This window comes from Acomys minous, assembly GCF_964271855.1.
Source record: "Acomys minous genome assembly, chromosome: 3".
In the NCBI taxonomy this organism is placed as follows: Eukaryota; Metazoa; Chordata; class Mammalia; order Rodentia; family Muridae; genus Acomys; species Acomys minous.
Window position 1 is genome coordinate 21,320,260 of NC_140485.1, and position 26,913 is coordinate 21,347,172.

Consider the following 26,913-nt stretch of genomic DNA (forward strand, 5'->3'; position numbering starts at 1 on the left):
ACCCAGAGAGCACCCCGTTGGGTTTCAGGGCGGCGCCCGCGGCGACTCAGCGATGTCCCCTGGGCCAGTGGACACGGGCGGGGCGGGTGGCCGGAGCTCCGCCCTCCTCTGGCCCTGGCTTTTCAGCTTTTAACCAGCGCGCAAGGGCGCCCTGGCTACTGGGCTCTGCGGAGCGAGCGAGTGGTCATCGCAGAGCCAGAGGCGTGGGTGTCCAGTCCCAAGGCCGACGCCAGCTCGCAGGCATGGCCCCCGCAGCGGCTTCGGGTGGCAGCACCCTGCCCAGTGGCTTCTCCGTCTTCGTCACCTTCCCTGACTTGCTCTTCATCTTTGAGTTTGTGAGTAATAGCGCGCCCTGCGCTGGGAAAGGGACGGGGTAGGTTGAGTCGCTCGCTCCCTTGGGGGCGGGGGGGCGGGGGGGCGGGGGGAGCGCTCTGCACCGCTGTTCCCGGCCCCACCAGGAGCATGGAGGGGACCAAATAGAGAAAGTTCTCCCCATCTCTCAGTGGGCTGTTCCTTTCTAAAACAGCGGACCGACCTCCCACGCAGGTGCAAAGAAGTTTCTTCCCAGAGCTTTGCTCCATCCCAAGCTCAGCTTCCTTACCAGGTGCCGGGCTTTTCCCATTGAGTGTCCTGAATAAACAAACCCGACCAACGAACCCCCTCCATGCTGCCGACAGAGAGTGGGAGATCAAGAGAAACCAGACTCTTCAGGCCTGGAAAGGGAATTTCTCTGTGGTGAATTTGATCAAGAAATAAGAAAAATAGTGTTTGTTCGGCTGTGGTCTTGGTGCCCTGTGCGAGGGGAGGGAGGAGCCCAGGAAGACAGGTGAATTCTGTCTCCTGCCCGGGCTGACCTTGGGCTGACTCGGCTTCTGGGCTGAGTTCTCCCTCTCCAGCCACCCCAGTAGCTTCTAGAAAGTTTCCTATTGTGAGCTCCTGGTAAAGTGTTACAAGGCTTCAGATCGCCTTCGCCTTTGCTTTCAAGTCACCAGGGTCCTCTAGCACTTGCCTGGATGGGAGGGTGTTTGTTTATTCCGTGTGTGTGTGTGTGTGTGTGTGTGTGTGTGTGTGTGTGTGTGTAGTAAACATTTCCTGTGCTCCCACCACAAAGACGCCTTTGTGGGGAACACTGGCTTGGAAAAGAGAACGTAGAAGGTGATTTTAACAACTGGGTCCTGGTTTCTAACTGCACGGTTGGATAGGATGTGGACACCAAAGACAGTAGGCTTCCTTGTCCAGGATGTCACTGAAATTGAGAGGAGTGTTGAGTCTAACCCAAACACGGGTGTTTCTGAAGTGACTTCACACCTCAGGCCAAGGCTATGGAGGTAACATTTATAAGAAACGCTACACACCACCTAGGCCCATAGCTGGGGTGGACTTGTCCAAGGTCATCCAGGTCTTCAGCAAGCATCCCATGAGTCCCTTCTACATTCGGGTTGCCAGCCAAACCCCGGAGCAGTGTATTTTGACCCAGGCATCTGGACCGGATGAGAAAGCACCCACTGGGTGCTCACGGGGTTCTTTCCTTCTCGTGCCTTAGCTTATGTTTGCCCAAGATTGGGTTTCTAAAAACAAGCAGATGCTGTCCAGGACTGGGGAGTAAGTAATGGGTGACTCGTCCGAATTTTACAAAGAGGAACTTACAGAGGCCTGATCAAAAGAGAGCATGTCAGCCTGAGGTGTGATGGGGTGGGGAGGTTTTGGGAAAACAAAACAAAACAAAAAAACTCTTGGTCTCTAGCAACTGCTGTTGACCGTTGGACGCTTCTTTGCAAAGACTCCGGTTGTAGCTTTACCCCCACTAGTGTGCTCTCCAGCCTTCTATGGGGTATCAGGGATTTCTAGGGTTCCCCCCCTTGACCAGAATCCTTCCCTTTCACTTGTTTTAGAAAGGGTGTCTCTTCCACCTCAACCATTGCTCCTGTGTCTACCCACAACCCCCCCCTTCTCTCTCGAGAAACCTTCTATATCTCGAGTGCCATCTTTGACTCTTTCCTCCTCTGTAGATTAGGGCTAGATTCATGCCTGGGAGAGAAAGGAGAAAGCAGAAACAGTGCTGGAAGTGCACTTCAGCATAGACTGTACAGATGATGTACTAAATGCTTTGACAGAGAGCCGGCAAATTAAAAGGCTGGAAGAGGCACTGACCACCCCAAGGATGTTTACTTAAACTGTAGAATATTCTAATTCAATGCCCAAAACACAAGTATAAGGTGGGCAAATGGCTTGAACAGACCTTTCTTCAAGGAAGACACATAAATGGACAGTAAACAGAAGAAATGATGCTCGCTGAGTTAGCCACCCAGGGAAGGAAATCGAAACCACATTGAGGTATCACCGCCCTCCATTAGAATGACTATTAGTTTTAAAACAGGTCCAGCAGCAAAGACTACAACAAAACTTTAAAACGACCACCCCCTCAACTGAATATAACAATCCGGGATATAGAAAAACTTTAAGTCTGCATCCTGCCGTTAGGGATGTAAAGGGGTTCAACTAGTGCAGAGGGCGGTTTGCTGGTTTCTTCACAGTTTCCTTATGGCCCAGCAATTTCACACCAGGCACACGACCATAGATAGAATTCAATGTAGAAATTCAAATGAGACTGAGTACACACATACCCACAGCAGTGCTCAATATGGTCCTGGACAGGAGAAAACAGTGGAAAGAGCCACCAGACAGGCAAATATGACAAATACAGTGTCACCTTTCCCTACAGTGGAATTCTGTCTGGACATAGGAAGCGCTGATCCATGCTGTCCAAGGTGGCAGGCCCAGGGCAGTCTGTGCTCAGTGAAGGCAGACATGCCGTATGATTCCATATACATAAAGTGCCCCAAATTGTAAAACCATGGAGACCAAATGCAGAGTGGTGATCTGCCAGAGACTAAAGGTAACAGAATTGGGGGGCAGCAGTTGCTCAGTGGGTGTAGAGTTTCCTTTTAGGGTGATGGTGTGTTTTTTAAATAGTTAGAGGTGATGGTTGTAGGACACCATAATCCTGCAGAATGCCACTGGCCTTATCAACTTTAGGTGTTTGGTTTTGTGACCCATGAATTTCACCTCAATTTTTATAAAACAAAAATATCAGGACATTTTCAAATAGAACAGAAAAGTATATGCCACCCATACCTAGCATCCATATCAACTGCTGCCCAATTTTCTCAATCTTTTTTTCTCTCACTTGCTTCTGGGTATTAAGGAGCTACAGCGAACTGATATGTTGTCCTCTGTCCATTCTCCATCTTCAGGAAGACCAGAGGCTAAACATGTCTATCCCTTCAGCCCTCTTGAGACGCCACTGAGTACGGGCGGGACCATGAGCGTGTGCTGTTTTGTGGTTTTTATGCTTGTGACAATCGTGCTGCAGTGGATGCGCCCTTCTGCAGCTCCCAGCATGGTTTGAGATTTATACCCTGTTACCGTTTTGCCAATTGTTTTTTCCATTGTTGGCTATTTTGGCTGTTTCCAGATTGTTACTTTTAGAGGCTGCAGACCACATCACCGGGAACATTCTTGTAATTCTTTTTGTTGTTGTTGTTGTTGTTGTTGTTTTTTTGAGACAGGATCTCTCTGTGTTAGCCTTGGCTGTCCTGGACTCGCTTTGTAGACCAGGCTGTCCTTGAACTCACAGTGATCCACCTGCCTCTGCCTCCCGAGTGCCCGGCTCATTCTTGTAATTCTTGCTGGAAATTTCTCCTTGAATGAGTGGAAATTTGGCTGCCGGGTCATGGAGCACGAATATCTCTGTTTCTCTTTTGTCACCACCCTGCTGTCCCAAAGGGTCATTCTAATTGACATATCCCAACAACAGATTTCCCAGGAAACTTATCCACTCTCTAAGATGGAGACTCAGCACCCACGCAAGTCTCTCCCAAGGCCTCCTTTCACTAGATGGACCCCCGAATTGTACACAAGATTCAGGCTAAACCTGAGCCTTCTGTGCACTCACCAGTAGCATATGAAAGTCTCCATTGTTCCTTGTCCCTGTCACTCTCGGTAGCATCAGCCTTTGTGATTTTCTACTCACTCTGCGGGTGTAAAATGCCTGATTATTTTTCAGATCTGTAGCTTGAGTGCATGATGAGTCAGGGCTCAGTTTCCCATGCCTGAACTCTCCATAGCCTGGGAGAGGCAGATCTCCAGGGCCAGCAGGCCTGAGCTGCCCCATTCCCCAGACAGGAGAGGACAGAAAAAGACTGTAACTCCTAGTAGGACTGGCATCCTTACTCTGCCTCAGTGTCCCTACCCCAGAGCCCCTGATCCCTGTAAGATCCTCCAGGGATGTGAAAAAAGTGGGCCCAGTTCAGTAGGGGACCCCATCTTTTTTGAGAACTCCTAGAGCCACAGGCAGTGGGGAGAAAGATGAAACCCTATATAGACCCAGGGGTGAAATGCTCAAAGTTTTCCTCTTCAACACCTCAACCCAGGACATTTCTTCCAGTCTCCTGTGCAGCAAAGTTCCTGCCCAACAAGAGGCTTTTCCTTTTCTAGCCATAATAACTGTTTCTTCCCTTGCCTTCCTCTTCTTCCTCCTCCTCCTCCTCTCCTTTCCCCTCCTCTTTCCCTCGTTTCAAAGCCAGATTGCTTCATGGCACTCAGGTCACCATTGCTGGGAAAGAAAGGTAACACAATGCTCTTAATGCTTAGATGCGCCAAACCTGGCAGAGGCAATCTCTGCCACAAAGTTCTGGGAGAGTATCCCACCACTGCTGCCCTCACAAAACAATGACAGGTGTGCTAGAAATGCTGTCATCACCCCACCTATCCCATCCCCAAGAGGTGGGTTGGCATCAAGAATGGGCAAAACTTCCTGGGGAAGAGTTGGACCAGGAGTCTGGTGTCCATACCTGTAATAGCAATCAGGAGCCATGTATTTGTGGTCAGCCTGGGCTACATAGTCATGGCCTGTCTTTAAAAAGGGGGTACTAAGAGCTGGGCATGGTGGCACACACCTTTAATCCCAGCACCGGGAGGCAGAGGCAGTTGGATCTCTGTGAGTTCAAGGCCAGCCTGGTCTACAAAGTGAATCCAGGACAGTGAAGGCTACACAGAGAAACCCTGTCTCAAAAAGGGGGGATACTAGGAATTCCAAAAGTGGCTGTTTATATGCTCCTGCACACCTCAGAAGTGTGGGGAAGGAAGAGGGTTGGTCCCTGGTGACAATTGGTGTTTGTTGAGTGCATGTTTAGGGTTGGAGGCAGGATGAGGGCGACACCCAGGATTCGCTTGTGTTGACTCCTACATTGAGCTGGACCTGGTAATTATTAAGATGATGGCTTTTTTGGCTCTCAGAATAAAGAGGAGTTTTTATTGTCTGAAAATGACTAGACAGGTCCTAGTTTTTCACCTGGCTGAAGAAGAGCCAGCCCCACACAGAGCCATGATTGGCTCTTGAGACGATGGAGCAGGTTTCTGAGTGTATCAAGAAGCCAGCCTGCCAGAGCACAAGGGATATGTAGAATCACAGACCCCGAATTTGTAGGTCCTGGTAGAAGCTGAGGCCTAGAGAGGGAGCCACTTGCCTGGGTCGAGGGTGGGGGTGAACTGTTTTCTTACAACAAAGGTGTTTGGGGACAGGTAACTCCACCCAATTGGCAGCTCTCTCAGCCATCAGGGACAGCTCGAAGTCATTGGGTAGCTGGTGGCCGAGACACCGCCACTACATAAAAACATATTCTATAGATTCTTAGTCACTGCATCCAAGAACAAGAAGAAGCCCTTCACAGACCACTGACTCAGTGGGCGTGGCCATATGTAATCCAGGCCACCCAGTAAGACCTTCTTCAGAGAGCACAGAACAATGGGTATTTGTCAGTGAGAGGCAGGAGTAAGGTTCCCAGGTGTCCCGAGGCTCTCACAGGTCCACAGCATGGACACTCTCTGTTCCAGGAGAAATTTCTCTGGTGTCACTAGTGAGTGGGGACTGGCCTTACTTGACCAGCTCAGGACACAAATGGCAGGGCTCCACCAGGCTGTGTAGTGGTGTGTGTCCTGTGTTGTGGGGTCCTCTCTGAGATCTTTAGGGGGGAGTACTGGCAAACTCTGCCCCAGCATTCTGCTCCTCTCCTCTAAAGGCAGAATTATAGAGGTCTGAGGAGAGGTGTTCTTGGCTTTGAGAAGTGACTTTTCCAGTTTTTCAAGGGCCAGTGGCCTGCTTTGATCAGGAGCCGGTAACTTTGAGCCAGGCAGGGTCATCTCACCGCACCATCACCTGCACCTTGGAGGGAAGGCAACTTCCCTGCCTGAGAGCCTCCTGAGGATGGGCAATGGCAGCTCCGGATGGGGGGGTGGGGAGGGGAGATGGAGGATCCCTGAGAGCCTCCTGTGGGTGAGTGGCAGCTGGGGGAGGGGCAGCAAGGAGAGGAGAGAAGGAGGACCCACAAAAGGAAATGCTGGAAGGGAAGGAATAGAGGTCAGCTTGCTGCTGGTGCTGAGTGTTTGTGCCTGCATCTCTAGGACAAGTGGAGAGACCTCAGTGCTGCTTTCCTGAGAATGTGTGCACTTAAGAGCTGAGATGGTCATTGGACCAGGCACCAGCCAGTCCTGCATCCCAGCCCTGAGCTAGATGGAGTCAGAGGTTGAGTCTTGATGAATTTGATACTTTTTTTTTGGCAGGAGACTGTGGTTAAGAGCTCTCCAGCACAGCCAGACTCACTCTTCCTCCTGAGAGCTCACATTATCTGTCCCTGAGTCTGGACTTGAGACCTGCAATCCTAAAGGAAGGTGCTAATAGAATGCTCTAGTAGCTGTCTCTTATGGGTCACTAACTATGAAGCCAAAGGTAAAGGCACCCTCATCACTGAAGCAAAACACCATGGGGGTATGGCTGACCCCTTCCCATGGGCTAATATTAATCCCAAGACTAAGGAACAGACAGTAGGTCCCTTATGGTCTCTAAACCGTAAGTCTTGGGTCCTTCTATATGCTGTAGGAAGGCTTCGTTTTCCATTAACTTCTGGCTGGGCATCAACAGTGGCATTTCCCAGGGTTATCACCTCATCTCTGCCTCACTGCCTCAGGCTCTGTGTGTAGTTTTCTACCCCTCTCTGGACAAAATAACTCCGGTGTGGACCACAAGAGTACACCAAGGTCCTCGGGCCCGCAGAATGTCAGAAAAGCCTTATTATGAGTTATGACAGGTCCATATACTTGGACAGAAGAGAGAACACATGGGACACGGCCAAGAGGAGTGCAGGAAGCAGGACAGGTCCCTGTGAAACTCTTGGCTCAACTTCCAAGGAGACCCCAGAAGGCCAAGGAACAAGTTTCAGAGAGTGGGCACCTCCGAGAAGGGCCAAAGATGACATCCTCCACCTCACAGAGAGGATAGGGCGGACCACAGAAGAGGGCACAGTGGCCCTGGATGTTGTTCCTTCCTTTGTTATCGGGTATTAAATACAAAACCTTGTTATTCTTTTCCTGAAAAGGAACAGAGCTGATTGCCACCCATTGTCACAGTGGCAGGAGGTGCTGACATGAGTTGCCTCCCTAGTCACCTCCTCTGCCATTCCCTTCCTGTCAAGAGCCTAACCCAGCTGAGAGCCAATGAGGACCAAGGGGACTAATATTTCCCTTGGTACTAATAGTCCCACGGCCATGGCCAAAGCCCATGCTGGCCACAGGGCTGATTTCATGGTAGACTTAGTGAGAATCCACGGGCAAATGCCAGATTCATTTCTGTTGCTGTGACAAAATACGCTAACAAAAAACAACTTACAGTTATGTTTCCCAGTTACATTTCATCACTGTGGGAAAGTCAAAACAGGGACTACAAATTTGCTTGGCCCCTTATATCCAAAGTAAAGAGCAAGAGAAACGAATCTACACATACTCACTTGTTTGCCTGCCTGGGCTCAGGATCCCCTTGCCTAGGGGATGGCGCTGCCCACAGTGGTCTAGGCCTTCTCACATCAGTTAACGCAATTAAGACAACACCCAACAGGCATGCTCACAGACCAACTCAATCCCCCCTCGATACTTACTTCCCAGGTGATTCTAGGTTGTGTCAAGTTGACAAAGCGGACTGTCACAGCATCATTAGGCCAATTTAACATAGTGTGAAGGCCACAGCATGTATTTACAGAAACTAATAGGATCATGACATCACCAGGTGGTAAAATCTTACAGAATTACTCATGTACGTGTCTGTCACTGACCACAATGTCATTATGCCTTATAGAACGTATACGCATAATTCTTAAACAAATGATATAGTTACAAACCAATAGCTATTAGATACTATTACTATTAATTGGCTAATAATTCAACTCCTGTTCTGGGATCAACTGGTTATCCTGTACCCATGGAGGACAGTTATGGATGGGGTCTAACCAACCCTCAAAGTCTTCTCTGGCTGTTTTAAGACTTGGCAGGGTAGAATAAAGCTGTCTGACAGATGGGGCTATGAAGGACATTGATTTGTATCCCCCAGTCGCTGTGTCCTGCACAGATGCTTTCTGTGGGGCTTACCCAGCGTCTCTTTTCCCATGAGGATTCAGCAACTGAGCTAGCAACTCCCTCCAGCCAGCTTGATGGGGCAGCTAAGGAAAAGTGGGTGTGGTGGCAACTGTCTCCTGCCTTTTGTCCTGGAGGCTGGGTGCTGCCTCAGCTGCTCTTGGCACTGCTCGGCTAGCCTTTGCCAAAAATGGGTGGGGAAAGCTTCTTTGGGGAGACTCTAAACATGACACAAATTGCTGTATCACCCTACAGGCATAAGAACCGATCTCCAGTGAGAATGGAATTAACCTTTTCCCAAGTGCGTGACAGTGTACACACTGTCTGGAAGGCCACAGGTACAGGGAGGGGCACACAGAAGTATGTTGTCACATTCCTAAGTGTCTGTCCTGAAGGTGTGTGGTGACAAGTTGGGCATAGTAAGACTAGGAAGCCTGGCAGGAAGAGAAGAAATCCACCCAGTTCTTGGGTCTTAGGCCTTCTAAAAGCAGCGGCAAAGCTCAATGGGATGAGGGTATGTGGAAATGTTCCCTTTTTAGGTGTGGCCCTTCAGCTTACCTGTCTCCCTCACCTGGAAGCCCACCCTTTCCTGGTTCTCAGCCCATGTTCTGTGTGCCTATGTGGCTTGTCCTGAGACTGAGCCCAAAGACTGGGCACGTGACAAGACTTACTGAAAGTAGGATTTGTTCTCAGCTGGTCAGAAGGGGAGGGTGGTTGCTCCTAGCTAGCTAGCATTTACAGATCATAAGACCATCTTGACTTTAAGGGCAGATGAAAGGAGAAACTGATGGTGGCCAACAAGTCCCAACAGTGTGCTGGGACTCCAATGGGTGCTTTCTGGGTCACACAGTTTTGTGTGCTCACTGGGATACTAACTTACTTGCTGATGCCTGCCAATACCTTCACTTTTCTTGTGCTAAAGCCACTCCTTTCTGGTCTACTGTTTCCACCAACTTTGTCTTTTACAGGTGGCTTGTCTTTTTTTTTTTTTTTTTGCCAGAAACTCTTTGCTCTGTTTATCTTGTTGGGCACAGTCAGTGGGTGTAGGTGTGGTACAAAAGTTTCCATCCAAATGAGACCATGCATGTGGAATTCACCCACGCTGGCCAGTCCAGGGGGAGCTTTCGTTCATTCAGCGATTGGCAGCACACCCAGCTGAGGAGGAAGCTGTGAGTTAAGTCAGCCATATTTCCCTAGGCAGGTGGAATGAACCGGACAGAGGACTTCCCTAATCCTAGAGGGTGGAGGGACTGCAGACCAGAAGGGGGCTGTTCCCACCCTCTCCCTACTCTGTTGATATCAACTGAGGTCCTGACTTCATCCAAGCAGACCAAAGGGTCCCTAAGCCCTGCTCTTCCCTTCAGATGAACTAGAAGGACCCTGCCACTCGCTGCCTAACCTCCTCACAGGGGATGATGGCACAATGAATTCCTTTGGAGTAAAAGAACATGATGGTGAAGGGCTCAAAGGAAAAGAGCCACTGATATAGGTAGACTGAGGCAGGCATCTCTCCTTACACGCCCAGTGCTCACTCTAACAGACCCAGAAGTCAGACTCCCAATAACCCAGACATAGACCCCTCTGCCCTACTCCTTTGTAGCCTGTCCCTAGGGGAGGGGTCAGTATAGGGGTGCTGTGCAAGTTAGTGGCTTCTGCCTGTCCTGGGTGAAGCCTTTTCTGATCACCTCACATTTTCACTAGCCGCCTGTCTGCACTGGAAGACCCAGAACTGCTCTCATGGGAGACAGAACTGCAAAGGGGATGGTGAGATGGTTTCCGTGTGTGTGTGTGTGTGTGTGTGTGTGTGTGTGTGTGTGTGTGTGTGTGTGTGTATTCAGTGCTAGGGATCCAGATCAGGGCCTTTTTCATGTGAACACTGCTACACTCCCATTCTCTGGTGTGTGTCTTTAATAAGGCCTGGCTCCCTGGGTATGTCTGCCACAGTATTGACATGGTCACTCTTGGCGCCTGTTCAGCACATGGGTGACAACTGGGAGAGTAAAGGAAGGCTTCCCTCTGACTCACTAGGAGCTCCATTTCTGTCAACCCAGGAGGTGGAGCTGACATCTTAGAGAACTTCCCTGGGTTTGCGTCTTCTCTGCCAGCCTCACCTCTCAGAACAAAAAAAAGGGGTTTAAGGCTCCATCCAAACTTTTTTTTAAAGGCAAACGCAAGGGACCATGAGAAGGCTGAAGTGTTTAGTGGTCAAGGGTATTGCCCTGACTCTCTCTCTCTCTCTCTCTCTCTCTCTCTCTCTCTCTCTCTTTCTCTCTTTCTCTCCTTCTCTCTCTCTCTCTCCCCTCCCCTCTCTCTCTCCATATCATTATACCAAAACCTGATTCTCCGTGTCACCTTGACTATCCAAGCACCATGGTGCCATCTCCCTCCTTGGCAGTAGCTCATCTTTAATCTGCTCCTCTACATAAGAACACACGCTTATGCAAGTGTGTGCCCAGATGTGTGCATGTGTGCACACAAACACACATATTCATACATGCACTCACATACGTGAACTCATGTGGATGTATATAAGGCACAGATACACTGCTATACATGTACATACACATACACATACATGCATGCACAGAACAATAATGACCCCTGACTTCTGGCCCACAGAAATGATTCTTTTAGGCATCCGTCCTTACATAGGCACAGCTTGCTGGAGCACACAGTGACTGCACTATTCAAGTCACAACCACAAATAAAATCCTGGTGTCAATACTATTGCCGTAATGAAGCAGCATGATCAAAAGCAGCTTGTGGAAGAAACGGTTTGCTGGGCTTATACATCCCGAGTCCCTGTTCCCTGAGGGAAGCCAAGGCAGAAACTCAAACTGGGCAGAAACCCAAAGGGAAGAGCTGAGGCAGAGGCCGTGGGGAGACTGTTGCCTACTGCCTTGCTCCTTGTGGCTTGTAACACCCAGGACCACCAACCCAGGGATGTCCCCTATCAACCAATAATTTTTAAGATACCCTATAGGCTTGCCTGCTACAGCCAGATCTTATAGAGGTATTTTCTCAATTGGGGTTCACTCCTGTCAGATGACTCTAGCTTCTGTCAAGTCGACATAAAACTCACCAGCACACCCAGTGTTGACATAACTCTTGGCTACTCGACGCTTCTGCATGCACGTGGCCAACACAGAGTTGGGGTTGCTATTCCTGGTGGCCTCAGGACAGCCTTCATGCGTATGGAGCCTGGCAGCCTGCCCAGAAGCCTGAGTGTGCCAACTGGCACCTCTCATCCGATGAGGCCATCTTCTTTGTCCCTCCCAAGGGATAAAGGGAAACCTAGTATTCAGTGCCCAGCCTATGTTCTGTGGCCCACATCCTTACTTCCCAAAGCACAAAACCCCTGGTCACGCTTACTATAAGGGAGCTGTTGGGAGCCCCGAGGCCCGGCTCAAGGGGTTGGCATGTGGGTGGCTTACTCTGGCTTCTGCCTTGGCACGTTCCCCTGGCAGACTTTCTGACAGCATATAGCAGTGCCCTAGGGAAACAGCCAGAGAATTAGAACAAATCCCTGGTGTTGACCTCAGCCGCCCAATCCCTGCCGTGGATGAACTGGGATAAATCTGCTCTTTCAGCTCCACAAGGGATGGAAACTCGAGATGAATCTCAAGAATGTCCTGGAGAATTTCTTTCTTCTTTTACAAGTGAGCTCATTGTTAGAAAGATGGCCTTCCCATCTTTATACACTTTACATTTCCTTAGGCACACACATTTTATAATACAACTTTAAGTGAGGGGACACCATGGTATTTTCTTTTTTAATGCTTACATGGTCACCTTTTTTTTTTTTTTAAGACACGGTCTCATGCATCACAGGCCAGCTTACAACTGCTATGTAACTAAGGAAGACCCTGGACTGATGATCCTCCTGCCTCCGCCTTTGCTGTGCTGGGATTGTAGGTGTGTGCCACCAGGCATGGTTCACGAGGGGCTAGGGCTGGAACCGAGGACGTCATACATGCTAAGCGAGCCCACTATCAACTGAGCTACATACCCAGTTCTTGAGGCAACTTCTAGCTCCAGTAATCCCTGACTATATCCTAGTGGGCGGGCAGCCTGGTTCTACCTAACAAGACCCTGTCTCAAAACAAAAACGAAATCATCGTAGTTGATTAATTAGTTAACTCTAGCTCCCGGCAAGTTTGCAAGTGAGCAGTAATACCCACGGAAAGCACGGGCCGTTTGAATTTTTAATATGTCCACAGGTGAGACTGCTTTATTCCAAAATAGGAGGTCTCCACCAATACCAGCTCTTTTTATGGGTATTGTTATTGCCATTTCATAGATAAAGGGGTAGAAACGCTAAGCAGCTTCCCAGGGGTACCAGATAGCTCCGCCCATACGTGGCAAAGCTATGATTCAAACTCTGGAATTCTAGCCTAAAGTCTGTCCCCTTGCCCACTCTGGTCTGCTTCCCATAGGTGACTCATAGGACCGAGCAGGAGGCCAGGGAGTTGGTCCCGAGGCTACAGCGCTTGTCACCTAAGCACTTGAGTTCAGCCTCCAGAACCCATGATGGAAGAAGAGAACCAACTCCCGAAAGTTTCCCTCAGACCGCCGACTGTGCCACCGCACACACATATAATAGTAATAAAGAAAAATAAAATTAAAAAGTGGGGGTTCATAGGAAAGCTCCCCCAGAGACTGTCTATCTCCTGAGGAAACAAACCATTTTTCACATTTGATTGACTGAACTGTGGCTACGAACCCTTTCGAAATGTTTGTAAACATTTTGCTGCTTCTGAAATATTATCCCCATGGCTCTTCTCGGCTGGCACCCAACACAGGGCGGTTTCCAACCCAATATTCTTTTTGTTTTGTTTTGTTTTTGTGGTTTGGTTTGGTTTGGTTTTTCGAGACAGGGTTTCTCTGTGTAGCCTTGGCTGTCCTGAACTCACTTTGTAGACCAGGCTTGCCTCCAAGTCACAGTGATCCATCTGTCTCTGCCTCCCAAGTGCTGGGATTAAAGGTGTGCATCACCACACCTGGCCAGCCCAATATTCTTAGACAGGTACAGCCCGCCTCTACTGGCAGCCAGTGGCTGGACACTGGAGTTTAACAGACAGCCAACAATAAGCTGGTCTCATCCACAAAGCAAGACAGGGATGGAAGCATGAAGGCAGAAAAAAAAAAAGTTCCCAGTGGTGTTTTTGCATCAAGAGGCCAGACAGAAGCAAGTTGGGGGTTCTCGCTGCCTGTGCTGGAAACCCTGTGGGACACTGCACTGTATCTTCTGCTTTGTCGGGGGTTCTCGCTGCCTGTGCTGGAAACCCTGTGGGACACTGCACTGTATCTTCTGCTTTGTCAGGAGCAAGCAGAATACCACCTTAAGCCCCATGTTATGAAAACATGTCCCCAGCCTTTGGCAAAGGGCCTAGGTCCTCTGTTTCTTGCCCCACAGTTCTGCCTCTCACCAGTTGATTCTGATCCTGGGCCTGCACCTGCATGCTGTTGTTTGGGTTTTTTTTTTTAAAGGTGTCCCAGCTAATCTGATGCCTAGTCACTACTTAGGACCTTAGAGCACAAATCCAGGGTCTACCCCTGACTTTCCATCTCAGAGCACTGGGCCCCAGAGGGACTGGTCAATCCATGTAGCTCCCAGGACAGCAACTTGGAGAGGTTTATTTGAGACCTCTGTTGGCAGCTACTCAGCTGTCTCTGCTGATGGAATCAAGGTGGGGTGGGGGATGGACCCCTGGATCATGCCTCTACCTCATTGTATAATGTTTTGTTTCGGTTTTTTTTTGTTTTTGTTTTGTTTTTTGTTTTGTTTTTTAAATAATCACCTCTGTGTGTTAGAAACCTGAAAGCTGAGAGACACCTAGAGTTTTCGTTACAAAGGGAAATGCTTTTGAACCCTCACCTACCCTCATGCTCTTGACAAATATTTGGCCAGTAGGGTCCTGAAGCCAGGCCTGAGAGGATTGCTCACTGCCTGGGAGTGTCTTATCTCCCGGGTGTGGGTGCCCTACCTGCTCTCTCTGTTTGTCCTCTGTACAACCTCAAGGCGGAGTGGGGTGCAAACAGGCTTGGGTCCCCGTGATTCATGACTCTCAGCTCTCCATGGCTCACCCTCCCCCAAGCCCAGCATCTGCCACCCTTGCTCCCATAGGGTGCCTGGGTTCCCCACCCTCTGGAGCCCTGAAAAACTCCTGCAGCATTCTCTCGTGTGGTGTAGTCTCTCTCAGCTTATCCTGGCCTCATGTCCACCGTAACCAGCTAAGTCCACCTCTCCCTTTAAGACACTGTGGAAGCCATGCTCCAGGCCACCCACCTCACCTGCTCAGGGCTAGCTATCAGCCTTCATTTAAGCCAGGAAAAAACTAGTCTAAACTATGTCCAGTTCCAATGCAGGGTCTTACCCCCCACCCACTCACCCACCCACCAAATTTTTTTAAATTATAAATTGTGAGTCAGGGTCTTACTTTGTAGTCCAGTCTGGCCTCTAAACTCACAGAAGCCTCCCTAAGCTTTCTGAGTGCTGGGCTTTCAGGTATCTACCACCATGGCTGGATTTCCCAGACATTTACAAATCTACAATTGGTTAAATCCACGGATGTGGAAGCCTTCACTCTGCACAGCTGCCACAGCTGTCAGTGAGGAGTCGCTGCACTGAAATTGACGTGAGCAAAGGGCCACTCTCCAAACTCAAAGTCCTGGGTGAAGCCAAGTTTCATAGACACTGCCTGGGATACACTCTCTCCTAGAGCTGGGAGCCTTCTTAGGCACCCGCTGGCCCGGATCCCCTCTCTCTCATGCTGCAGATTCCTCCCTACTCTCACCCTCCCCACCCCTGCCCCCACCCCTCCCCCTCCCCCATTGTGGGACAAAACAGCCCTGCCTTCCATTCTCTGTTCCTCTCCTGTTAGGCCATGGTGTGAGGGGCACAGGGAAAACCTATTTGTTGCCAGACAGGAAGGCAGAAGCCAGGTCTCGTAATGATGTCTTCAAACTTACCGGCCCCCAATCTGAAGTGTAACAAAAACAGGGAGCAGAGGAAAGAATGCCCTTAGGTGTCCAGTGAATCCTGGTGGTGGTTGATAAGTTTACAGACGCCATCAGGACCACTCGTCCTAGGAGCCAATGGCTCCGATACCTCACAAGGGACTGGTAGGGACTGTGTTAATACAGCTGTTTTCCAGGGATCTCCTGGAAGAGAAGTGTTCACCTGGAAGTCATGATGCTAAGTATAATGATAAATGGCTACTGATTGTAGAGTTTTGAGTTTATGAAAGTAATCTAAAGTTGGCACTGGTGATGGTAGTTTGAATGTATGAATCTATTAAACTCCCATTGAAGTGTAGATTTTCTGAACTCTCCTGAGTTCATGTATGAGTTACATCTCGTCAACGATGTTATACAGAGACCTGGGGTTGATGGCTCAGGGGTCTGTCATCCCAGCACTCAGGGAGTGGAGACAGGATGGTTGACAGGAGTTAGAAGCCAACTGAAGTTACATAGTTCCAGGCTAGCCTGGGCTACAGTGAGAGATACAGTCTCAAAAATGGAGCAGAGAAAAAGAAAGGGAGGGAGGGAGGGAGGGAGGGAGGGAGGGAAGGCTTTTTTTTCCCCAGGACCTCCCTGTGAAACTTACTGCTGTTTACACGTTTCAAAGGGTGGAGGAGACATCTAATTTTCAAAAGTGTCAGTTTACTAGGTGACATACATAGAGGCAGGTCCTGAGGACTGTCAGGGGCTGGAGGTCGGACTCAGGTACAGAATGGGTTTTGTTCTCTGGACAATTGTGGACAAGGGACTGGACTCCAAGAATCCTTCAGTCTCTCTTTTTATTTTTGTATCGCTCTGTCTCTGTGAGTGTGGGTGTGCATGTATGTGCATGCATGCGTGTGTGCGTGTGTGTGTGCGCGCGCGTGCGTGTTTCCACATCCAGGCACAGGGAGCGGAAACGAGAGCTCAGTCTCCAGCAGAGTGATGAAAGCCCTCACTCAAGCAGCCTGAATCAGCCAGGCATCCGCCAGAAGCTCAGTGCCAGCTCAGAGCTGGCATCTAGGAAGACCTTGGCAGCCCTGTGTGATTTCACTCTGGCTTGCCTGTTGTCCCGCCCTTGACTTCTGATCACAATTCCTGTGTGTGGCCCCATCAGGGAGAACAGAGTTGAAAGGGATGATTTAAGGTGCATAAAATATAAGCCATACTTCTGCAGACCTGAAAGCCACTTCAAAGTCCACTATTGGTGGGTGCCCATGCACACTACCTTAACTTAATCAATTTACAGTTTGCCCTAAAAGAAATGATATAGCCACGGTAAGCGTAAAACATAGGTCACCCAGTCCACTTTTGCTGGCTGTGCTGAGGAGTTCTGAGTGTCCCATCCACTCAGCCCTTTGTCAGGAGTCAGGAGAAAGGATTGGACAGAAAGAGATTCTTCAAGGCCACGCCTGTGAGGCATCCATAAGCACTTCGGGCTCACAGAATCCCACAAGATGCCGCAGAGTAGGGTTTGCACATACACAGGTGACCTAAGCTCTTCTGTGATGGTTGACACAGTCATTTAGCTAGCCTGGATGAAGGATGGCTTTATGGAAGATAGCTGGGTGAGAGGTGGGGGGATGAGTTCTCCTGGTACCCTTCAGCGAGCCAGCTTCTATGATCAAGGCCGACTTCACTCCCAAACCCACCTGATCAGACAAAGTGCCTTTTACCTCTAGCGGTCTGAGAGTACAAGGAGCCTGTGACCTTTCCACTCCAGTTTCAACATCAACAGTCAGAGAACTTTGTATACCTGGGGGATCTAAGACATCGAATCTGGAGCTAAAAATGACAATAAAATAGTGGAGCTAGAAAGTTTACCTGTTGATAACCTAGGGGAAAAAAAAACGCTCTTTATTGCTACAATCTCAGTTAATACTTGTGAAGTGTTTAAGGTAATGTGTGTGTGTGTTTATTAAATTAAAGAAATGAAAATTATACTTAAAAAAATGAAAGAAAGTAAGGCGGCTGGTGACACTGGAGTTCTGGACTGTGACATTGGAGGATAAAAGAGAGGTTTTTGCTAGCCTCATGTCCACCCTTTGTTCCCTTTCTGTGTATCTGCAACCCCAGGATCCCTGAGCTACGGCTACGGCTAGGGCTGGGAGCTGGGGGTGGACTCCTTGGAGAGCTGTGCCTGTGTGCTGTTGCAATACTTTCTGTCTCCTCCCTGCAGGTCTTTGGGGGCCTGGTATGGATCCTGATCGCCTCCTCCCTGGTGCCCTTTCCCCTGATCCAGGGCTGGGTGATGTTCGTGTCTGTGTTCTGCTTCGTGGCCACCACGTCCCTGATGATCATGTATGTCATTGGTACTCACGGTGGTGAGACTTCCTGGATCACACTGGTGAGCGCTGGCCCGCGGAACGTGTATATGGATGGGGAGGAGGGTGGTGTTGGAACCCCATCCCCGGAAGACTGCTTTTCCAAACCTGCATGGGGGTTCCCTGGAAACATTTTCGGGCACAATCCAAAGCTGAGTTGTCTTGGCCTTGGTTCAGTCTCTTCGTAGCAGTAAAGGAATTCTGCATTGAGGAGGTCAGAAAGGAGAGGCAAGACCTGTGTGTTTGCTGCAGATTCTCCTGGGTGCTTTCTCTCTTATCTGCAATTGCCTTTTCTTTCTTTTTTTTTTTTTTTTTTTTTGAAAGATTTATTTATTTATGTATTTTATGTATGTGGGTACTTTGTATGCATGTACCCCTGCACATCAGAAGGCAGCATCAGACAGTTGTGAGTTGCCATGTGGGTGCTGGGAATTGAACTCAGGACCTTTGGAAGAGCAGTGAGTGCTCTTAACCACGGAGCCATCTCTCCAGCCCCTGCAATTGCCTTTTCAAGCACTCCCAGAACCCAGGAGGGCTATTGTCACCCGGAGAAGCAGAGCCCCAAAGGCTGGACCTAAGCTGATCGCTCCATGATGGCCAGACCATGTTTTCTGCCTGGCTCTGTGGCGACTCCTGACTATGCATGCTTTCCTGAAGACTTGGGCACCAAAAATGGCCTGTGTTCTTTCTTTTGTAGTAAGTTCTGCTTTGAGGCCCTGGAGACAGGCCTCAAATAAACATAAGGGGACTTGCTTATTATTAACTAAGAAAGGTTCAGGCCACTTGGCTAGGCCTCTACTTCGCCATGGCCTTTCTACATGAATTTTTGAAATCCCTTCTAAATCACAAGCACACAGAGCTTTGTTTTGGTTCCTTTTTTGCTTTGAAATAGACTGGAAGCCAAAATAAACAAATAGGACCAACCCAACAAAAGAAAAACAATGGAAATGACCCAGACTTCTCTCTCCCTGGACTGGACAAAGAGCCTACATCCAAGCTGGGACTGTAACCATGTGTAATTGATCTTGGGGTCCAGAACCAGCTTCTTTGCACCTGCTACCCTGCATTTGTTATGCTTCAAGGGCTCATTGGGGGGGGGGGTCACAGTTTGTGGGTTCAGTCATCATGGTAGGGAAGGGTTCGCTGCAGAAGAAAGGATGGGCACAGGTAGCTCTCTCTTCCTCATTCAATCTGGCACCCCAGCCTATGGGATGGTACCATGTTCATATTCAGCCTGAGTCATCGATGACAATGATGACAATGACAACAGTTAAGCCTCTGTGGAAGCACCTTCAAAGACACACCCTGAGGTGTCTAATCCTGTTAACAATGAATAGTAATCTGCATAAACCCCAACCCCACCCCTAGTAGTTAGTTCCTCAAGGAAAACAGAATCTTCTTCCACTAAGGGATTCACTATGGCATCTGCCCAGGGAAAGGAAATTAGACTCCTCAGCCATCAAAACCTCTGAGAGAAGCTGGTAGACTTAGGTGGTATCGGTGCGGCTCAAAGGGAAGAGTCAGGGGAAAAGATGGGAGCAGGTGATTTAGGGCTTTGTCTCTGTGTCTGTGTTGGGGTGTCTCTTCCTTCCCAGTCTCTGACCCAGCCCTTCCCACCCACAGGATGCAGCCTACCACTGTGTGGCTGCCCTATTTTACCTCAGTGCCTCAGTTCTGGAAGCCCTGGCCACCATCTCAATGTATGATGGCATCACCTACAAGCATTACCATGAAAACATCGCTGCAGTGGTAAGTTCGAGGCAGCCCTGCGCGTGCAGTACACAGGGCAAGCAGCTCTCACTGCCTGCTGCAGACAGAGGCTCCAGGTGGAGGGTCATCCAACCAACCCACCGAAGTCAGACCTCCTCCCTTGTTTGTGAAGCAGTGAAGCCCTTATCAAGGGACAGGATGGGTCATAACTCCCTTAGTTGGTATCTCAGGGCCTCATGCTCCCAGGTTCAGTGGGCACAGGTGGCTGTGCGTGGGCAGACATCTGAGGGGTGATGGCCACTGAGTGGTCATATCTGACCCTCACAAGAGACCTATGAGGCCAGTGGTACTGTTACACTCGTCCCACAGATGGAGAGGCAGCCTGGATTCACTAGCAAGATTAGCATGTGTCAAAGCCAGGGTCTTGGCCGCCTATGCTGGCTTTGAGTACCGTTTTCAGGCAGTGGGTTTGTCCACTTGGGCCTCATACCCTCCTTGAGTGTTGTCCACTGAGACATGCAGTCAAGACCAGGGGCACTAACGACAGCATGGGTTTTCTTTTTAATGGACTAGATCCAAATGACAAGGAATGAGAGATCATGTTGTTTCAGAAAGATGTTTTTTTTCTGAGTGGTACCCTTGGACGGATGTATTGACTGAAGCACTTACTCGGAGTCCTCAATTTAAAACTTATTTCTAACTATAGATTGTATCAAAATATAAGGAACAAAAGTTAGAAATAGGAGCTGAGCTGGGTGTGGTGGCATACCCTTGTAATCCCAGCACTAGGGGAGGCAGAGGCAGGTGGATCTCTGTGAGTTTGAGGCCAGCCTGGCCTACAAAGTGAGTCCAGAACAGCCAAGGCTACATAGGGAGACCATGCCAAAAAAAGAAAAGAAAAAAAAAGAAAAAGAAAAAGAAAAAGAAAAAAAAGTAGTGCTCCTCAGATTTCTAGAAGTTGACATCATACAAATCCCAAAGTGGAAATGAGCTGACAAGATGATGGAAGCTCGGTACAGAGGCTGCATGCAGTCTACAGGCATGGGTGTTGGACAACAGGCTATTTCCTGGATCTAGCTGGACAGTCTAAGGGGAAAGTCCCTCAAAGCATCATCCTTATGGGACAATGCAACTCTGGAGAAGCCGCATGTCCCCTTAAGCAACTCCCATGAACATGGCCACCTTGAGGTTCTTGGCTCTCCCCTCTTCGATGGTGTCCTATGCCATGAAACACTTCCCCACAGCGAGTTTCTGAACAGCAGCACAGCCAGGCAGCATCTGGCTTGTGCCTTCTTCCTCTTTGAGGTTGGTGATTCAGGCTCTCTGCATCCTTCTATAAGGATCGATGCATCTGCCTGCTGGAGGGGGCACCTCAGACCTCCCCCTTGCCAACCCAGAAGCCTTCTGAGTTCACAGACACCAAAGCGCTTGACAATAATCCCTCTAAAATTATTTAGGACAACAGTGTAGTGTAGATTAGAAGTGGTTCGGCTCAGTACATGATGGAGAAGTGCAGGTGGATGGAAATAAAATCCCTGCCTGTTGAGCAGGTAGAAAGCTACCTGTTCTATCACATCCAGACTTCCCAACCTCTCTCTCTGACTTTATATCAAAAAGCAGTATTCATCCAGATAAGTGCACAGGTTGAAGCAGATGTAATGGTAAATTTTCAGAAGATGGATCCTCCTATATTTAAGAAATAAGATCCATGGGGCCAGAGAGGTGGCCCAGCAGCTGAGAAAGAGTACTGGGCCCACAGAGCTCAATTCCCAGTGTGGACGTCTTAGGCCACAACTACCTACAATCCAAGGTCCAGAGGATTCAGCGCCATCTTCTGGCTTCCATGAGCACTGCACTCACATGCACATACTTACACAAACACAGATATTTTATTTTCAATAAACTAGTTTTTAAAGAACCAGGACATCAGCCTTAAGATATATGTCAGTGTTAGAGCATTTGTCTGGATCATGCAAGGCCTTGAATTCACTCCCCAGCACTGCTACAGAGAGAGAGAGAGAGAGAGAGAGAGAGAGAGAGAGAGAGAGAGACAGAGACAGAGACAGAGACAGAGACAGAGACAGAGACAGAGACAGAGACAGAGACAGAGACAGAGACAGAGACAGAGACAGAGACAGACAGACAGACACAGACACAGACACAGACACAGACACAGACACAGACACAGAGCACTCACCAAGTTCAGTTTTGCCTGCCTCTTGAAGTGTAATTAGGCAAGGCTCATTCTTTTATGCCTGGCCCCTCTCTCTCTCTCTCTCTCTCTCTCTCTCTCTCTCTCTTTCTCAACCTTATGTATGTTAGAGTCATCCAAGTGGTTGGCTATAGATGTAGCCTGCTTATTATGTTGCTGTATAGAATTCCACTGTGGGCCCCCTTCACAACATCCACTGTTCCACTCCAAAGATGATTCTGCCCTGATTTTTTTTTTTTTTTTTTTTTTTTTTTGGGCTTGGATAGACATGCAGATGTCCAGCCAGGGTTGGGCATTCTAGAGTCAAAAATCAGAACATTCTCATTTGGCAGGCGCACTAGGCTAGAACCAATAAAGTGACGTGTGAACCAGGTTTAAAGCTGAGCTATTCCCAGTCACAATATCCTCTGGATTGGTACATGGGGAGGCGGCATCATCCTTACTCAAGAACTAACATCTGATCTTGGAGTCTCTCCACACGCCGACCAGCTTGCCTGGTCCTAATGAGAACCTGTTTCAGAAGCCCAGCCTCTTCACTCTGTCCTTTGGTGGCAGTGAGTGGAGCTTCTTTGCCAGAAAACTCTCTGGGGTTGACAAAGGAGGTTTTTTTGGAGACATCTACAGCTCACTGTAGTGGGCAGTCATAGCAGAAGTTCATAGGAAGGGTTTCTGAAGGTCAGCATGTCCTGAACTCTAAATATCCCTCAGATGCTATTTTTTTTTTTAAATCTCATTTGCAAACTAAATTTTTACTCGCTGTCCCTTCGAGAACTCCTGAGGCGCTTCTGACTGAGGTTCTCCTTGGACCTGGATGTCCTGATGGGGACAGGTGACTTGGGTGGTTAAGAGTTCCCAGTTCTCAGCTTTGTTACTAACTCGGGTTGCACATCGCCTCTGGCCCATGCTGGTGGAGCATTCACCCATGCCTGAGCACCACGGCTGCTGTTTATGAGAATTTCCAAGACTCACGGAAGCGTGGCCGCCCTAAATGTTGCACCTGAGCTGGAAACTCTTGACCCCTTGCCTGAGGAAGGTCACAAAACCAGGTGCAAATATTAGCTTTGGGGTTGTCAAGCCTTTAGGGAGGTCAGCCACCCAGAGTAGAGTGATGGGGGCATAGAGTAACCAAGTGAGTGAGCCCAGCAAGTGACTGGTGACCGCCCAGGGACTATGATCCCACTGTCAGAGTGGCGGGCTGCACCGTCTCGGCAGCTTCTCAGTACACCACGTCCTGTTGATAGAAGCGAGGTGTCCCTCGTCCTCTGCCTTGCTCTCTGCTTCCCATGCAGCCTGGTTACCTCACCTGTGCCTGGGAAATGAAGAATCCAGAATTTATAGAAAGGGTCCGAGAGATGGAAAGATGTCCCAGTGGTTAAGAGAGCTTGTTATATAAGCTGCAGGACCAGAGTTCAGATTCCAGAACCCACGTAACAAGCTGGGCATCCTTAAAATACTGTAAAACCCTAGTGGGCAGTGGGCAGAGACAGGAGGATGGGTAGCACTCAATAGCCATCAATGAGCTGTAAACTGCAAGCACCAGGTTCAAAGAGAGACCCTGCAAACTTGTGACTCTTATAGAGGAAAACATCTGATCCCCTCCTCTGGCCTACACATGCGACAGACAGACAGACACATACAGATACACACACTTTTTTTTTTTTTTAAAGATAAAGGGTCTGCTCATGTACAGACAGCACAGGGGACTTAACCAGAGGAAGTAAACTCAGGCATTCATTGTATCTGGGGATACAATGGGATCACAGCTTGGAAAGACTGGTCTTGGTCTCACTGATGTGGAGAGGGAAGTTTGCCAGTGTCACTGACACCCAGCTGTGATCCTTTTATTCCAGGGGACTTTGATATCACCAGTAAGGTCAGATAAGGGTAGTTTGCACACCAAGACTACAGGCTAGACTACCTGGGAATCTGGGCTCGTCATGTGTACCAGGAAGTGGTGGCAGTCTATGCACCTTGAATCTATCCTCCCGTGCCACGTGACAGCTCTCATAGCCCCACGGACCCCCCCCCCATGACCTCACACTAATGACCTTCCCTCTGGTTCCAGGTGTTTGCCTACGTGGCCACTGTGCTCTACGTGGTCCACGCTGTGTTCTCCTTAATCAGATGGAAGTCTTCATAGGACGGCACATCGGGACCTGGAAACCCAGATGGCATTAACCCATCAGCCCACCTTCCCCATTAACTTCCCAGAACACAGACTTGATGGTGGAGAAAAGAAAACAAGCCAAAAAAGCAAACAAAACAAAAACAAAAACAACAAAAGGAAGCCATGTTCCATTTCTCTTGGGTGTCATGTTTACCTTGTGTCAAGGGTTTAGAGCTGGCTGTGTGTAACCTCCTGCTGAGGGAGGAAGGAGCTGTCTTGCCAGGGGCCCCCCTTCTGCCCTTGACAGGGACAGTGGGTGGGAACTGGGAGCCTTGATCTGAAGAGATGACGATTTCCCCTTGACCCTTGGAGCATGTTCTAAGAACTGCCTCTTGGAATTTTCCACGGGCGCTTTTGAGCCTGCGTCCCCAGGCATGTCTTAGTCTTTGTGGATAGTCAGGATGTCACGGGCACTGGAATTCACCCAACAGAGGTCTCCAGATGTTCATGGTAGAAGACGCGACATTTGAGATACTTCATTAAACATCTTTATGTCTCATGCTCCAGGGTCCGGAGTTGGAGGGGCTGGGTATCATTCTCTGGGATCAGGGTCGCCTTCCTGTCAACTTCCTTCCTGCAGAATCCTTTGGCTTAACCTGAATCTCAAGGGACAATTCAGATGTGTGTGCTGGGCCACTCTTTTCCAGAGTGACTCACTGAGGACCCCACCCTCACCCTACCATCACAACAGCATCCCAGAAGCCTCCGCCTTTCTCTTTGAAGACATGGTAGTCTGCTAAAGCAGAATTTTCTCAAGCTCTGAGAAAACTAGGTGTGGGCGTTCCCTCCCACAGAGCTAGGGGAGCTGAGGGCAGAGTGAGGGGAGGGACAATGGCTGTTTCTGGCTGCCACCTTCCAGGTGAGGGACATCTGACCTGAAAAGAGAAAGTATAATTAGGAAGGATATGAGGAACCTGGAAAGTCAGATTTTCTGCCAGGAGATGTCACCTTGACCCCACAGCTTAAGGAAGTGAGTGACATCCTAAAGATGAAGCCCCAGAGGCAGGGATTTCCTGCCATCCTCCAGGTCAGCCAGAGGTCTAACCTCAGCCAGATTTAACTAGCTGATGTTTTATTCTCCAACAACACAGGAGATGAGCCCTACAAGTAAATTGGATTTGGGGATTTTTCTACCTTGGTTCTGTGGATGCTGGGTAAAGCACTCTAGTGCTAAATCCCATCTTCGGTCCCAAATGGGGTCTCAATGGCACACCCAGGAGGACATTTGTTATCCCAGCATCACTGGTACCCAAATCTGCCATTTTCCCACTTAACACAGCCAAAAATTTATAGTTAAACACAAGGAAAAGATTAGGTTGGGGATTTGTTCTTAAAAATTAAAAAAATAAAAATAAACCAAGAGATGAAAGGAAGTTCATGGCAATGTTTAACAAAATCTGCGAGTGAGTGAGTGTTGACGGGGGTGGTTTTATATTCTCAACAAAACTGTGCCATAACATTACACTAACCAGAAACTCAACGTGAGTGAGAATCACTTTTTGACAGGAGGGAAAGAAGGAAGGAACGAGGGCTAAAATGAATTTCCCAAGGGTTTCTCAATGTTTCTGATTTTTAATCATTAAAAGAAAATTTCATACACTCGTTCTCTGTCTCTCTCTTTTGTTGCACAAATACTTGTAACTAGAAAACAAAAACAAAACAAAACAAAACACTCAGATTAAAGACCATTAGGATGGACTCCCCATCTCCCATCCTTTCTGTCCCGGGTCTGTTAAGCTTTGCAGTTCGTCTTTTGTAACCGTTTACTTATTCTTGGACAACTTCATACAATGCATCTTGATCCTACCCCTCCCCGAGCCCTCCTTTCCATTCCCAACACGTCCCCGCCCACCTTCACGCTCCTCCCACCCCTGTTTTAACACATGGAGTCCAGTTGGTGCTGCCCGATGGAATGTTGACTGATCTTGCCGGCTGGCTCTTGGGTTAGGGTCTTAACCAGAGCTGCAGTGAGTTTGTGAGTACAGAAACCACGTCACATCCATAAGTCAGCCCATCACAGCACTCCTCCCTGTCCTCATCCTCTGCGTCTTACAGCTCCCCGTGTCCCCATCGTCCTGTCTTCTGTCCCCCGAGCCTTGAGGTGGCCGGGTGGCATGGTGTTGGCTTAGATGTCCCTAAGCACCCAGCAGTCACTTATTCTCAGCTCTTCGACCAGCGGTTTCTTCATTAACATGCTACCGACTTCCTAAGTTCACAACTTCATTTCTCGTTTGAATCAAAAGCGCCCTGTTGGAACTCTAATGGGGTGAGCGTGTTTTCACCTCCCGCAGATCCCCACCACCCAGCCTATTTTCTGGCCATTCTGCCAAGGATTGCAGCACGTACAAGGGTTTGCTGATGGCAGCCACACCTACAGGGGTCTTCCCTTCTGGGAATCCCCCAGACCGAAGAGGAACAAGATGGAGAAGAGCCAAACAGAAGTTAGGTACACAGGATAGGTGGCAGCCAAGCACCTGAGTGTGGCTCCATGCCCTCCACAGTGGTGGAGTGTCTAGCACACAAAGCTCCTCGACTTCCCCAGCACTCTACATTTGATTGGGAAACTACAAATTGTTTCCATTCTGGGAAATACCCGGTATTTTCCTAAGCAAAACCCAACATTCTTGCTTGGCCTTAAGCTAGGTACTACCCACGTCCCACTTCCCACCTGCATAGCAATCTTTTTTTTTTTTTTTTTTTTTTTGAGACAGGGTTTCTCTGTGTAGCCTTGGCCATCCTGGACTCGCTTTGTAGACCAGGCTGGCCTCGAACTCACAGCGATCCGCCCGCCTCTGCCTCCCGAGTGCTGGGATTAAAGGCATGTGCCGCCACCACGCCTGGCTGCTGCATAGCAATCTTGCTGGTCATCTTTGGAGCTTTTTGCCTAGGGCCAGGCATCCCTGAAAGCACCTTTCATACATAAATATGGTCTCCAGCCACCCTCCTGGTAGCCACAGGTTCCTGGCGGCCTCTATATTCCACAGGTGAGGATCCCAAGACTCTCACAGTGGTTGGTGGTGGCAGAGGTAGCTGGCCCA

The 26,913-nt window shown here is 49.1% G+C and overlaps 1 protein-coding gene across 1 annotated transcript; it reads left to right on the forward strand.

The window, feature by feature from the left end:
• MAL (mal, T cell differentiation protein (MAL blood group)) lies at positions 1-25,474 on the forward strand. Its single transcript, XM_084777281.1, has 4 exons — positions 1-335; positions 17,642-17,809; positions 19,410-19,535; positions 23,774-25,474. Exons 1-4 carry the CDS (start codon positions 243-245, stop codon positions 23,846-23,848), a joined length of 462 nt encoding a protein of 153 aa, XP_084633407.1. The 5' UTR covers positions 1-242; the 3' UTR covers positions 23,849-25,474.
• Positions 25,475-26,913: the final 1,439 nt, after the last annotated feature.

Excerpts from the sequence above, each read along its gene's own strand:
- MAL (XM_084777281.1), top strand. The coding sequence starts at position 243 with ATGGCCCCCGCAGCGGCTTCGGGTGGCAGCACCCTGCCCAGTGGCTTC. Across the intron at positions 17,810-19,409 it reads AGACTTCCTGGATCACACTG|GATGCAGCCTACCACTGTGT; the intron begins GTGAGCGCTGGC and ends TCCCACCCACAG. Across the intron at positions 19,536-23,773 it reads ATGAAAACATCGCTGCAGTG|GTGTTTGCCTACGTGGCCAC; the intron begins GTAAGTTCGAGG and ends CTCTGGTTCCAG.